Below are 15,512 nucleotides of genomic sequence, written 5' to 3' on the forward strand. Positions count from 1 at the left end.
AATGTTTCCACTATTACAACACCATAGAGAATAGTTTCACTGCCCAAAAAATTAACTGTGCTTTACCTATTCATCTCTCCTTTCTGTCAACCAATAACTTTTTTTTCACCATTTCCATAGTTTTATTTTCTTTCCCTGTTTGACATATAGTTGGAATCATGCAGGATGTAATCTTTTTAGACTGGCTTCTTTTGTTTCCCCCACGTCTTTTCATGGTTTGACAGCTCATTTCCTTTAAGCGCTGAATAAAGTTCTGTAGTCTGGATGTACCAGTTTATTTCTGCATTCACTCACTGAAGGATACTACAATAACTTCTTCCAAGATTTGGCAATTATATGTGAACTGTTGTAAACATCCATGTGCAGATTTTTGTATGTAAACTTTTTCATCTTTTGGGGGGTAATACCAAGAAGAGTGATTGCCTCATATAGTAAGAGTACATTTAGTTTTGTAAGAATCTGCCACTTATAATTATGTTTTCTGTCTGTATTTTTTACTTGTAAGAGGTTTTACCTCTATCAATCTACCTAACTACCTACCTATTTACTACCTGCATACCTATTGGACATTATATTCTGAATATAAATCCCTTGCTGTATATATGATTGCTAATGTTTTTTCTCATTGGAAATGTAAACATTATAAACATTTTTTATTAAATCTAATTTTTCATTTTTGTGTGGCTTGCACTTTGGGTGATACATCTAAGAACTCTTTGTTCTCAAGTCATGTTCCTCCTATCTTTTCTACTAAGAATATTAAGGGTTTTAGCTTTAAAGAGTCTTTGATATATTTTAAGCTATTTTTTTTGCATATAATAAGAGGAAATGAGTCCAAATTTACTTTTATGCACGTAGATATCTAATTATTTCAGCTCTATTTTTGTAAAGACTATCCTTTGTCCATTGAATTATCATGGTACATTTATTGAAAATTAGTTGACCATAATTATATAGATTTATTTCTGGATTCAATTATTATCCATTGACATATATGCCTATCCTCTCACCAGTATAATCCTTTTTTTTTTTTTTTTTTTTTGGTACTGGGGATTGAACCCAGGGAAGCTTCACCACTGAGCAACATCCAGATTCCTATATATATTAATATTGAGGGAGGTTCTTGCTAACTTGCCTAGGGCCTCACTAAGTTGCTGAGGCTGTGAATTTTTGATCCTCTTACCTCAGCTTCTCAAGTTGCTAGAACTATAGGTATGTGCCAGTGAGCCCACCTCTAATTCTGTCTTGAGTATAGTGCCTTTTATAAGGTCGTGAAACATGCAGGAGAAGCCCTTCAGCTGTTTCTGTTACAAAGTTTTTCATTCACTTGAAAATTCTTTCTGTGGCTCATTTTAAATTTAATTCTGTTGTGATCAGAGGAAATACTTCTTTTTTGTAATTTCCATTCTTTTAAATGGGTAAGGAGTTTTTAAAGGCCCACCATAGAGGCTATAATTTGTTTTGTCTGTGAAGCAACAGATAATACATTCTTTTTTGTTTTGCAAATCATATAGTCTACTGCAAATAAAGCTCTGCTGTTGTAGTATGAAAGCCGCTGCAGACATTAGGTAAGTAAATGTGATTGTATTCCAGTAAAACCTAAATGAATAAGGCGGCAGGCTGGATCTGGCCACACAGCTGTAATTTCTGCACATGGCCTAGCCTGCGGCCTGTCCTAGGGAATGAAATGGTCTCTAGTGGGAAGGAATGTGTATTCTGTGATTGGGACCAGTTAGGGTTAGTGTTGAGAATTCTGTCTTATTGTGGGTGTTTTGCCTTGGTGTTCTAATAGTATTGAGGGTGAAATACTGAAATCTTAATGTATTACTGGCTTTTCCTCCTTTACAGTCTGTCAATTTTTTCTTTGTATATTTTGAAGCTGTGATTAGATGAATAAGCACTCTTAATTGTTATCTTCCAAATATTTTTACCCTCTTATCATTAAGAAATGTCCCTTTTTATCCCTTATTGCATTTTTTTATTGTCTTAAAGTCTGTTTTATCCAATGATTTCACTGCTGCTACTGTCTTTTGTTTACTGTGTGTATGACATATCTATGTATATTAAAACCTTTTACTTTCAAATGATTGTGTTTTTTTAATAGAAAGGATGTTTTCTGCAAATGGTACAGTTGATCTTGCTATTTTTCCAATCTGACAGTCTCTGCCTTTGAGTGAGATGTTTAGATGATTTAACATTTAATATAATTATAGATATGGTGGAAGTTACATTAACCATTTTGCTATTTATTATTTACATATCTTCTTTGCTTTTTTAATCTTTGTTCCTATTTGACATTTATATACTAAATAATTTCCAGTATAGTATCTTTGATAATTTAACTAGTTATTTTTGAGCTATTTTATTAGTGAGTATTCTAGGAATTAGAGTTTCTACCTTAATTTTATCATATTAATACTAAATTACCTCCAGTAAAACAACCTTGCCATAACCTGGCTGCACTCCCTCTCTTTGAGCTATTATCATATATATTGCATTTCATGTGCTCTATATCCAATAAAAAACTGTTATAATTATCACTTTGTGTTAACCTTAAATCTTTTAAATTAGGTAAAAAAAATATGAGAAAAAGAGATCTATAGATTCTTGTATGGTAACCAATATCATTGCCATTCTTATGCACTTTTTTCATAGAGAAAACATGAAAAATTTTTGGTCATGTTTTACTCAAAAATTTTTTTTCCAGCTCTTTCTATCTCTTCTCTCCTTTGGCTTTTTCATTACATGTGTGTTGGGATTCTGTTATCACAGATCTGTGAGTTTCTTGCTCATTTCCTTTCCATCCTGTTTTGTCCTTTTCTCAGATGAGATCACTTTTGCTGCTCAGTAAGTTCACAGAGTCTTTGCCATCTTGAATCTGGTGTTATTCTCTTTAGCAAATTTTTCATTGTATTTACTGAACTTTTCACCTTAAATGTTTCTTTTTGGTTCTTTTGATAACTTTCATTTTCTTTAGAATCTCTATTTGCCGACATTTATTGTCATATGTCCTTTAATTCTTTAAATAGCATTTCCTTTAGTTCTTCGAACATATATATTTCCTCTGCATTGGATAATTTTCCTCCTAACTCTAACATTGAGGAAGAGTTCAAGAAATTTATATTGACTGCTTTTTTTTTACACCCCTGAATATGGATCACTTCCTGTTCCTTTGTGTATCTACATTTTTATTGAAAACTAGACATTTTAGATAATGTAGCTGCTCTGACTTGTTAACTACTCCCAAAGTTGCTCTATTGTCAGCTTTCATTTTTTAAATACTTGTTAGATTTCTTTGCCTGGGATAAGTCTGTGAAAAAAATCTTACTCCTGCAGTGAGTAGTAGCTGATTTCTCTGCTCAGATTTCGTGTTTAAAATTACTTTTACTTTTTCAAGACTGGCTGTATAACAGTCACCTCTGTTTTTGCCTAGGTTCCTTGATATCCTGTGAGTGAGCAAAGGTAGTTCACACCTCAGGTTGACACAACACAGACGTTCTGTCCTCTGCCAAATGTTCTCTGTGTTGATAGCCAGGAAAATTATAAGTTTGTGCCAACTTGAACATGTCACAGTTTCTTTGGGTCCTTCTGTGCCTCTCCTATATGTATGCAATAGCCTCTGGGTTGAGAGGCAGTATGTGGAAAGCCAGGGCCATCTCCAGTATCTACTGCACACACTAGGGTCTCAATTGGTTGTAAGCATGTCACAGACACACAAATTCTAGTACCTGGGAGATGGTCTGGCCAGTCCTGTTTGCTTGGATCCAATATAGTCATGTAAACCAGCTATGTTACTGGGCATGGATGTTGCACTCAATACTCCAAACTGAGTCCCTGCCTTCAGCCATGGCAGAAGCTGCTGATACTCATGGCCCACCCTTTCCTGCTTCATGTTTTTTAAGCTGGGGAGGGAACTCAGTAGCCCATGGTTTTTCTCCCACAAATTCTTCTTATTCTGAGTTTAGCAATTTGTTAGACATAACTGCTTCTCATATTGCTGCATGCCTTCGGTCAATTCCCAGTGTTCTGAAAGGGTTGTTTTGAAGTTTTGTTTAGTATTATAGTTGCTTTTCATGGAATGGATTTGACAGTTTCTTCACTTGTGCACAGTCAGAATTACTACTTCTTTTTTTGTTTTTGTTCTATTCAGAAAAAATTTATATTAAAATGAATTAAACTTGATAAATCTACTTTTTTAAAAAATGTATATATTCTTGCTTAAAATGACCATTTGCTCTGCTAATTCTGAGCTCCACTTTGCTATATTAGTTTGCTGGCATGAGGCTGAGTCTTGATGTTCAAGCACAGGTTCTAAGAATTTTATCTTTCTAATAAAAAGAAAATTATTTTTATTTCTCATGTAACACATAATTATTGCAGACTGTTCTCAAAACAGATATGCATTACTGTAGTTTCTCTTTTATATCCCCCTATTTACTTGCTTTCACATTAATGACATACATATGCATATACACAAATTTATTTCTATAAATTTGTTGCTATTCATACAATACAAAGATCTAAATTACTCACTGAAAGTGAAGAACAGAGAAGCCTATGGTTGATTCTGTGATTCTAAAATGACAGCTTTAGTTGAAAAGAAGTATCTCAGTGGGAAAGCTTTCCTCTTAACTTTGAGTTCACCTCTTATTGCCTCTTGTTCCTTACTCCTGAGCCTCTTGGGAAGCATGGGATAAGAAACTTCGGGAAAGAAACTGGGAGCCATGTCACTTACTAAAAGGAATGGAAATCAGTCCAACCAGGAACAACCACTTTGGTTTTTCCTCACATGTCAAACAAACACTGATAAATGAAGGAACACAAGTCTCTGCATCACCTAGACATATTTCAGTACTAATCAACCAAACCATTTATTAAGGAAAACAATTTGATGGATTATTTTTGTTTGTTTGTTTTTTGAGTAAATGACCAGTAATTGCTTTCATTGATGAACAGTTTTGTGTATTCTTCTTACTGTAGAAGATCATCAAAATCTCTTTGTGCTCTATGCTTAGATGTTATGATATCTAACATGTTTAGAGGATATTTGTTATTCAATAATAATTCAGTTGAAACTGTTAGTCATTTAATATCATGAGGATTTACTTTTAAAATATTTTTAGTTGTAGATGGACACAATACCTTTATTTATTTATTTTTATATGGTGCTGAGGATGGAGCCTAGTTCCTCACACATGCCAGGCAAGCTCTGTACCACTAAGCTATGACCCAAGTCCTATTACAAGAATTTAATTCATATTTGGTATTATTTGGACTCCCACATGTCCAAATTATGTTTAAGGAAGTAATACAAAAGTGACTTCATAGTCAACCTGCAACATAGTCATAAAAATGATAAAATGTTTTAAATTAAAATTCATTAAAGAAACAGAGAAAGCAATAATTGACCAGAAAAAAAATTGTAAAGCATATTTGGAATGTTTATTGTACATAATCTTTAGATTTTATGTCAAGGTATTATAACAAAGAAACTTCAAATTATAGTGGCCCAGGCAAGACACATTTCCCCCTCACCTTGTTAAGTTGCTGGTGAGCTGTGCTTTATAAGGCCAACCAAGAAATCATGACCTTTCTGCCATGCCATTTAGCCATCTTCCAGTTGTCCTCATCCTCATGGTTGTCATTGACTTACAGCACTGTGTCTACATCCCAACTTAAGGGATGTGGAAAAAGACAATACCCAGGTCAAGTGGCTTGTGTTATTTCAAGATGACCCAGAAATACACATTCCATTGACCTGAATTTTCTGTGTGCCCACATGTAGCTGTAAGAGAACTATGAAATAGTCTTGATCTGAACATCCACGGACCCTATCAGAGATTCCTTTATAGTTGCTGCCTAACAATGGAAATAACACATGCTTCCTGTAGAGAATTTGGATAATACCAAATTGGAAAGAAAGAAGAAATAAAGATGATCTGCCATTAACTTTTCACTTCTCAGATAGTAATATCCATACATTTTTGTATGAATATTACAATTTTTTTCTTTCTAGAAAGAAAAACTCTTTCACATACATGTGCAATTCTCCTCATATGCATTGTAATTTTTGCCATTAAAGTATTAATATCTTTACTCATGAAATTCATTGACTTTAGAGAACTTCCTTTTAATGTCTAACACACGGAATGATCTTTCGTTAACATGAAATAAATAAATCTCACTATAGAGCATGTATTTTTTTTCTAGATTTTTACTACTATAAATAAATTGTCATATGTTCATATTTTGTGTTTCCTGGGGCAAGTTCATAGAAAAGGACTTATTTCCATATGGATTTTCAAAAAGTTATGCCTATTTTTACTTCCAACCTCAGCATTTGAGGTGACCTATTTAGAATTACTGAGAATATCTTTAACTAGGATTCTGCTAATCCGAGAAGTCATTGTTTTTATTTGAAATGCAATGGAGAACAAAAGCACTTTCATCCTTAAACATAGAAAAGCATGCATGATGAATGCCTTTCTAGCTAGAAAGCAGTTTTAAGAACATTTGATTTAATGGTTAAGTTTATGATTTGTTGCTACATTATTGGCCATGAATAGTTTTGATAATCATTTCCACATGATATTTTTCTTTTTATACATTGGATTTTTTTAACATATATGACTTTTTATTTTAAGTTTATCAACCCTTTCCTGATTTGTTTGTGGCAGTTTTTCTTTTAATTTTTTTTTTTTTTTTGGTAGTGCTTGAAACCTGGACTTCATGCATGCTAGGCAAATCTTCTACCACTAAGCTGCACCCCAGCTCCTGTTTGTTTCTGTTCTTAAAACAGTTTGCTGTCTTCTGACATCTTAGTAGAAGATTGGGATTTTGTATTGCCACATCCATCAAAGGCCCCTCAGTTTCCACCATTGCTGTAATGCTCACACAGTTGTTTCCATCCTCAAATCGTGTGCATTTCCTGCTTTAGTGGCTCATTTTGGCTCTCTTTGGTTTTAATGCCATTGGCCTTATAATTTTTGAGTGTATTACCTTATTTAATTTATTTTGGCAGTGTAACAAATATTAATGTTTTCTGGAACACTTTTCCTCATAATTCTTTCAATATTTTTATTTTGGAGAAACACTTTATAATTATTTTCAGTTTTTCTAAGGAGAGTGATAAAATTTTGATTGACATTATAATGCATCCATATCACAGCTTGTAACTTACGTAATTATAAAAATATGATTTTAAATCTTCATAACTTATTCATGATAAAATAATATTCAATTTTTACTAAAACCTAATTGTATATTAAATATTATTACAGCATTATATTTTATGTTATACACTTATATTTATACTTAAATATAATGAGTTTACTTTCATACTATATTAGTATTATATTTTATATTTACACTAATATTATGCTAGTATTGTTTTACATTTTACTGATTTTTATATTGTAAGGTTCCTTCATTTTTAAAATAGCCAATCGTTTTCATTGAGTTAAGGTTTTATTTATGTCTGTTAGTAAAACTTTATTTTTTCTCTTCATAGAACATATTTTTTGTTAAGATTGTTTTTATTTTGTAATTTTGTACTATTGGTAAATGGTTCTCTCCTATTTATTTTATTACTATTTTTCCTGGTACATGAAAATGCTAGTAATTTTTTAAAATTATATTATTGGCTACCTAAATAAATCTTATGATACTTAAAATTATTTTGTTTGGTTTTCATGAGGTGTCTATATTTTAAGAATTACATAATTTGCAGTAATAGTGTTTTTGTCCACTTTTTACTTTTAAAGTTTGAATCAAGCCTTTTTTCTTTCAAGTGTGGCTCACCTTTACTTTTCTTTTCCTTTTTTTTCCCAGCATGGAAGAGTGTGAAGCTCTTTGCACCAGACTGGCCATCATGGTTAACGGTAGCTTCCAGTGTCTCGGCTCCCCTCAGCACATTAGGAATAGGTATGTGGAGCTTCTCTATTGTTTGATTCCTATCAATCAACAGCATGATGCAGTGTTATAACTGGAGATGCTTTAGAGATAGCTTGATCCAATTAATTACATCATGACATACAGGAAGAGGTGAAGGCATTGAGACATTTAAGGGTATGTTTAAAAAACACGATTAGTAAGTCAAAGGGATGTCAATTCCCAGATTCTTTCCCTAAGATAGTTTGCTTCCTTCTTGAGAAGGACTGTACCCTGATTGTGGTGGCATTGGTAGGGAAAGAGTATGGCTGGCAGGCCCAGATCAAGACAGGACAAGAAATGGCCTCCTAGTGTATGAAGTGCCTTATCCAGAGGTTGTGCTAATAATATAATTTTCCCAGCAGCAGTAAATCAGAGTCCTGATTTACCAAACACTATACTTTAAGAAAGAGTTTGTCAGCGTGAGAGGGTAAAAGACAGTTGCTGTGTTTTACTTTCATTTCGGATAATAAAAGACTAAAGATTTTTTTTTCCTATGCTCATGAATCCCTTAGATTTCTTCCTGGTTAATTATCTCTTCATGTCTTTTTTTTTCCATTTACTTTTTGGGAGTTTAATGATTTTGTTATAAGTTTCTATGACCATTTTTATTTCCTTGTATCTTTCTTTTTTTTTCCCCCAGAGTTTTCTGAATGATTTTCTAATTTCCTTCAGTTTGTTGTTTAACCTTAATTTTTCATACAGAGTAATTTGGTCATTTATGTTGATAAATCTCTCTTTTCATGTTCATTTAGTCAATGTTTTTAATGTTAGAACTCTTAAGTAGAGATCTGGTAAATAGCTGAAATTTAAATATTTTTATTTTATGGAGAAAATAGCAAATGCTTGGATAGAGGTGGTGTATTAGGAGGTAAACAGCACGTTTCTAGTGGCTTGGTGTTGGTCACTACTGGGTCAGTAAACCTCACTGATGCTTAGTGCTGTTTAGTGTTAAATGCTTGCCAGATGAATCTGCTAGAAACTATTCTCTGCTCACTTTAATAAGTATTATCAAAAGAAAAATAATACTTCACACTGTCTAACCTTTATGAATGTCTACATAAAGTTTTATAGTCCGTTCCTGATTATTGGGTGATTTATATTTGACTCTAGCTTCTTGCTTTCCATTAGGCATGGTAAAGTTGGCTACAGAAGCCTGCGGGATTAGATCATGGGAAGAGGATAATTCCCAGTGCTGATCTACAGGCTGGACAGTCTCTGTCCACTTCTGAGTTTTGATTCTGATAATGTGATCTGTAGGTTGAGGATGAATTATTATTGGGTATGAACTATATCTATATAAAGCAAGAACTCACATGGTGTTATTCACCGAAATACCAAACAAGATAGCTTTTAAAATGTCTTCTATTTTTTTTATTTTCCTACAACAAATAAGCCTGTCATAAATAAATATATGACTACATATGTTTCCATAATATTGAAATAAAAAGTAAGGGATGATTCCAGGGCATCTATATTTGGAATCATACATGTTGTCCCCATTTCTCCTCTTCTAACATGAGGCATTCACATAGATAAGAGGAATCCCTCCCAACTCCCCTGCATTCCTTACTTCCATGAAAATTCACTGGGTTCCCATAGACCTTGAGGACCCTGTGTGAGACCTACTGCAGCTGTCAAGAGATAGATGCTTCCCTCCGATGTTGTCCCCAACTCTGCAAGGAGAAAACGGTCACCTTGGTGGTCTTGTACAAGTGGAGAAAGTTGATGACTTCCAGAATGTCCTGATGATGTCATTATTGAATGTGACCTTGAATAGTGATACTAGAAGTTCAGTGTAGATGGATATAGCGGGGATACTGGGTGCTGCGTGCTGAGGTAGCATGGGGATCCTACTGAAGGGACAAGGGCCTGAGTGTCCATCATATGACCCCATGGCTCCTTCTCCTCAACGGTAATATGGGTTGCCATGAGGACTAAGTGTGATTGGAAACACTGAGGATAGGGCAGGGGATGATTTAATATTATTGCATGTGATTTGAGTGAAAACAGCTCATCATCCCCATGGCCATTCCCAGGCACTTTCAGGGGGCAGAGGAAGTGGGGAGAGAGGCTGCTGATCAGTATGGAGGTTTGGGGAATAGTCCTTGTGAGAGAGAGTGAGAGCCAGCATCAAACCTATGGAAATACTCGTGAATAAGCAATGAATTTGCCCAGAGGGTCTGTGGAGATAAAGAAAGCCAGTGTTTGAGCAGGACAGTCCTAAGTTAGGATCGGGACTCGAGTGTTGAGCTTTTCCTCTGGAGAAAGGGGTGGTGGGCAGGGTCCTGGGCTGGACTGGGAGACAGTGCCTAAAGATTAGCTGTGGAAATCCAAGATGCAGGACTCAAAGGGTCAAGCAGAGGATAGTACTGGCCCTCAGGGGCCACATGCTCCCTATAAAGGGTAGGCGCAAAAAAAAAAAATCCTAAATGAGAGTCAAGTGGAATAAAAGCAGGAGAGAATGAGGGTTTAGCTTCCATATATACAGCTTTTCAACCACAAGCTGAGCTAGGCTTCATGGACAATGAGAACATATACTTGTATATGATTCTCAGCAAACCTGAGTGTGGCAACATCCCAGAGCCCTAGTAGCATCATGAGGCTCAACCTGATGCTATAGTTTACCTGTCCATAGGTTAGGAGAGGGAATGGGAAAGACTGTAGGGATGAGAAAACTGCAGTCTCTTAGAAATACAAAGTAAAGGAAAGAACATGGGTAGTTTTTAGGAACAGATACATAAAGAAAAAAAGAAAGGGGAATGGAGGTCAATGAAACTGCTCAAAGCAAAGAACTTGCCCTCCTCCTCTGGAACCTGAGTCTGTCCCTCCTCCCTGAATCTGGGGGCATAGGCAAGACCCATGTACCGCAGCATCCCTCTCCCTCAGTTTGAGGGGTGACACTGCCTTTCTTTCTCATGCTCAGTTGATGGTTTTGGTTGACCTCCTACACACAGTGTCCCCAAATTGTCCTAATTACTTCTCCTACTATGCTCATGTGATCTCTCAACCTGGGCCCTAACCACAACTCGACATGTACCACCATCAGAGGCATGGATGTTGTAGGGATACTGGGTTCCGTGAAGGACAGACACAAGCCCCAATCTCCTGCTCTTATCCGAACAACAAAACTCGGCCTGCTTGATGTCTGCATCTGCCTCCTCCCTACCCCTTCTGTTTTTATTTTTTTTTTATTTTATTTTATTTTTTTATTGATTGTTCAAAACATTACAGAGCTCAAGACATATCATCTTTCATACATTCGACTCAATTGGGTTTTGAACTCCCCAAATACATAATACAGACTCACTTCTGTTACATACTCACATTTTTACATAATGGCATATTAGTGACTGTTGTATTCTGCTACCTTTCCTATCCCCTACTATCCCCCCTCCCCTCCCCTCCCCTCCCATCTTCCCTCTCTACCTCCTCTGCTGTTGTTCAATTCTCTCCCCTTTTTTCCCCCCACCCCCTTGCCCCTCATAACCTCTTATAATTTTGTGTATCACTGAAGGTCTCCTACCATTTCCATATGTTTTCCCTTCTCTCTTCCTTTCTCTCCCCCCATTCGTCTTAGTTTACTGTTAGTCTTTTCCTCATGCTCTTCCTTCCTGTTCTATTCTTAGTGGCTCTCTTTATATCAAAGAAGACATTTGGTATTTGTTTTTTTAGGGCTTGGCTAGCTTCACTTAGCATAATCTGCTCTAATGCCATCCATTTCCCTGCAAATTCTATGATTTTGTCGTTTCTTAGTGCTGCATAATACTCCATTGTGTATAGCTGCCACAATTTTTTTATCCACTCATCTATTGAAGGGCATCTAGGTTGGTTCCACAGTCTAGCTATTGTGAATTGTGCTGCTATAATCATTGATGTGGCCGTATCCATATAGTGTGCTCTTTTAAGGTCCTCAGGGAATAGTCCAAGAAGGGCAATAGCTGGGTCAAATGGTGGATCCATTCCCAGCTTTCCCAGGAATCTCCATACTGCTTTCCAAATTGGCCTCACCATTTTGCAGTCCCACCAGCAGTGAACAAGTGTGCCTTTTTCCCCACATCCTCGCCAACACTTATTGTTGTTTGACTTCATAATGGCTGCCAATCTTACAGGAGTGAAATGGTATCTTAGGGTGGTTTTGATTTGCATTTCTCTGATTGCTAGAGGTGGTGAGCATTTTCTCATGTGCTTGTGGATTGATTGTATGTCCTCCTCTGAGAAGTGTCTATTCAGGTCCTTGGCCCATTTGTTGATTGGATTATTTGTTATCTTATTGTTTAATTTTTTGAGTTCTTTGTACATTCTGGATATTAGGGCTCTATCTGAGGTGTGAGGGGTAAAAATTTGTTCCCAGGATGTAGGCTCTCTATTTACCTCTTTTACTGTTTCTCTTGCTGAGAAAAAACTTTTTAGTTTAAGTAGGTCCCATTTGTTTATTCTTGTCATTAACTCTTGGGCTACGGGCGTTCTATTAAGGAATTTGGAGCCCGACCCCACAATATGTAGATCGTAGCCAACTTTTCCTTCTATCAGACGCAGTGTCTCTGTTTTTATATCTAGCTCCTTGATCCATTTTGAGTTAACTTTTGTGGCTGGTGAGAGAAAGGGATTCAATTTCATTTTGTTGCATATGGATTTCCAATTTTCCCAGCACAATTTGTTGAAGATGCTATCCTTCCTCCATTGCATGTTTTTAGCCCCTTTATCAAATATAAGATAGTTGTAACTTTGTGGATTAGTCTCTGTGTCCTCTATTCTGTACCATTGGTCCACCTGCCTGTTTTGGTACCAGTACCATGTTGTTTTTGTTACTATTGCTTTGTAGTACAGTTTGAGCTCTGGTATCGCTATACCTCCAGATTCACACTTCCTGCTTAGAATTGCTTTTGCTATTCTGGGTCTTTTGTTTTTCCATATGAATTTCATGATTGCTTTATCTATTTCTACAAGAAATGTCTTTGGGATTCTGATTGGCATCGCATTAAACCTGTAGAGAACTTTGGGTAATATCGCCATTTTGATGATGTTAGTTCTGCCTATCCATGAACAGGGTACATTTTTCCATCTTCTGAGATCTTCTTCTATCTCTCTCTTTAAGGTTCTGTAGTTTTCATTGTATAAATCTTTCACCTCTTTTGTTAGGTTGATTCCCAAGTATCTTATTTTCTTTGAGGATATTGTGAATGGAGTGGTTTTCCTTATTTCCATTTCAGAGGTTTTGTTGCTGATATACAGGAATGCCTTTGATTTGTGCGTGTTGATTTTATATCCTGCCACTTTGCTGAATTCATTTATTAACTCTAGTAGCTTCTTTGTAGATCCTTTTGGGTCTGTTAAGTAAATTATCATGTCATCTGCAAATAGCGATAATTTAATTTCTTCTTTTCCTATTTTTATGCCTTTAATTTCTTTTGTCTGTCTAATTGCTCTGGCTAGTACTTCGAGAACTAAATTGAATAGAAGTGGTGATAGAGGACATCCCTGTCTTGTTCCAGATTTTAGAGGGAATGCCTTCAGTTTTTCTCCGTTTAGGATGATGCTAGCCTGAGGTTTAGCATATATAGCTTTTACAATGTTGAGGTAAGTTCCTGATATCCCTAGTTTTTCTAATGTTTTGAACATAAAGGGATGTTGTATTTTGTCAAATGCTTTTTCTGCATCTATCGAGATGATCATATGGTTCTTGTCTTTGAGCCTATTGATGTGATGAATAGCATGTATTGATTTCCGTATATTGAACCAGCCTTGCATCCCAGGGATGAATCCTACTTGATCATGGTGCACAAGTTTTCTGATATGTTTTTGTATTCGATTTGCCAGAATTTTATTGAGAATTTTTCCATCCAAGTTCATTAGAGATATTGGTCTGTAGTTTTCTTTCTTTTAAGTGTCTTTGTCTGGTTTTGGGATCAGGGTGATGTTGGCCTCATAGAATGAATTTGGAAGAGCTCCTTCTTTTTCTATTTCTTGAAAAGTATTGGTATTAGTTCTTCTTTGAAGGTTTTGTAGAACTCCGCTGTATACCCATCAGGTCCAGGGCTTTTCTTGGTTGGTAGTCTTTTGATGGCTTCTTCTATTTCTTCCTTTGTTATTGGTCTGTTTAAATTGTGTGTGTCTTCCTGTCTCAATCTGGGCAAATCATATGCCTTAAGAAATTTATCGATATCCTCGCTATCTTCTATTTTATTAGAATATAGGGTTTCAAAATACTTTCTAATTATCTTCTGTATTTCTGTAGTGTCTGTTGTGATATTGCCTTTTTCATCCCGTATATTAGTAATTTGAGTTCTCTCTCTTCTTCTTTTTGTTAGCATAGCTAAGGGCTTGTCTATCTTATTTATTTTTTCAAAGAACCAACTTTTAGTTTTATCAATTTTTTCAATGGTTTTTTTTGTTTCAATTTCGTTTATTTCTGCTCTAATTTTAATTATTTCTTGTCTTTTACTACAATTGCTGTTGTTTTGTTCTTCCTTTTCTAGGTTTTTGAGGTGTAGTGTGAGTTCATTTATTTGTTGGTTTTTTCTTTTTTTGATGAAAGAACTCCAGGATATGAATTTCCCTCTTAAAACTGCTTTCATTGTGTCCCATAGATTCCGGTATGTTGTGTCTGTATTATCATTTGACTCTAAGAATTTTTTTATCTCTTCCTTTATGTCTTCTGTAACCCATTGATCATTCAATAACATATTGTTCATTTTCCATGTGGTGTAGGATTTTTCCTTCCTTTTTTTATCATTGATTTCCAATTTCATTCCATTATGGTCAGATATGGTGCATGGTATTATCTCCACACTTTTATATTTACTAAGATTTGCCTTATGGCATAATATATGGTCTATTTTTGAGTAGGATCCATGTGCTGCTGAGAAGAACGTGTATCCACTTGATGATGGTTGGTATATTCTATATATGTCAGTTAGGTCTAGGTTATTGATTGTGCTGTTGAGTTCTATAGTTTCTTTATTCAGTTTTTGTCTAGAGGATCTGTCTAATGGCGAAAGCGGTGTGTTGAAGTCACCCGTAATTATTGTGTTATGGTCTATTTGACTCTTGAACTTGAGGAGAGTTTGTTTTATGTAGATTGCAGCTCCATTGTTTGGTGCATACAAATTGATAATTGTTATGTCTTGTTGGTGGATGGTCCCTTTTAACAGTATATAGTGTCCTTCTTTATCCTTCTTAATTAACTTAGGTTTGAAGTTGATTTTATTTGATATGAGTATGGCCACTCCTGCTTGCTTCCGAGGGCCATGTGAGTGGTATGATTTATCCCAACCTTTTACCTTCAGCCTGTGTATGTCTTTTCCTATCATATGAGTCTCCTGAAGGCAGCATATTGTTGGATTTGATTTTTTGATCCAGGTTGCTAGCCTATGTCTCTTGATTGGTGAGTTTAGGCCATTAACATTTAAAGTTACAATTGAGATATGATTTGTACTTCCAGTCATGCTTCTTTATTTATTTATTTTAGTTTGGCTAGTTTACTTTTTTGGTTATTTTCCTCCTCCTTTACTGAGATACCTCTTGTTGTTAGTTTTGGGCACTATTTTTCAATTCCTCTTCTTGTAGTATATTGCTCAGAA

At 35.4% G+C, this 15,512-nt stretch overlaps 1 protein-coding gene across 1 annotated transcript in view; it reads left to right on the forward strand.

Annotated features, from left to right (window-relative positions):
• LOC144369513 (ATP-binding cassette sub-family A member 13-like) overlaps positions 1-15,512 on the forward strand; it is a 340,834-nt gene that overhangs the window by 297,691 nt on the left and 27,631 nt on the right. Inside the window, exon 40 of the mRNA XM_078029787.1 lies at positions 7,831-7,923. Within this exon, the coding sequence (XP_077885913.1) occupies positions 7,831-7,923 (93 nt within the window). The remainder of the gene's footprint in view (positions 1-7,830; positions 7,924-15,512) is intronic.

This window comes from Ictidomys tridecemlineatus, chromosome 12 (genome assembly GCF_052094955.1).
Source record: "Ictidomys tridecemlineatus isolate mIctTri1 chromosome 12, mIctTri1.hap1, whole genome shotgun sequence".
Lineage (NCBI taxonomy): Eukaryota > Metazoa > Chordata > Mammalia > Rodentia > Sciuridae > Ictidomys > Ictidomys tridecemlineatus.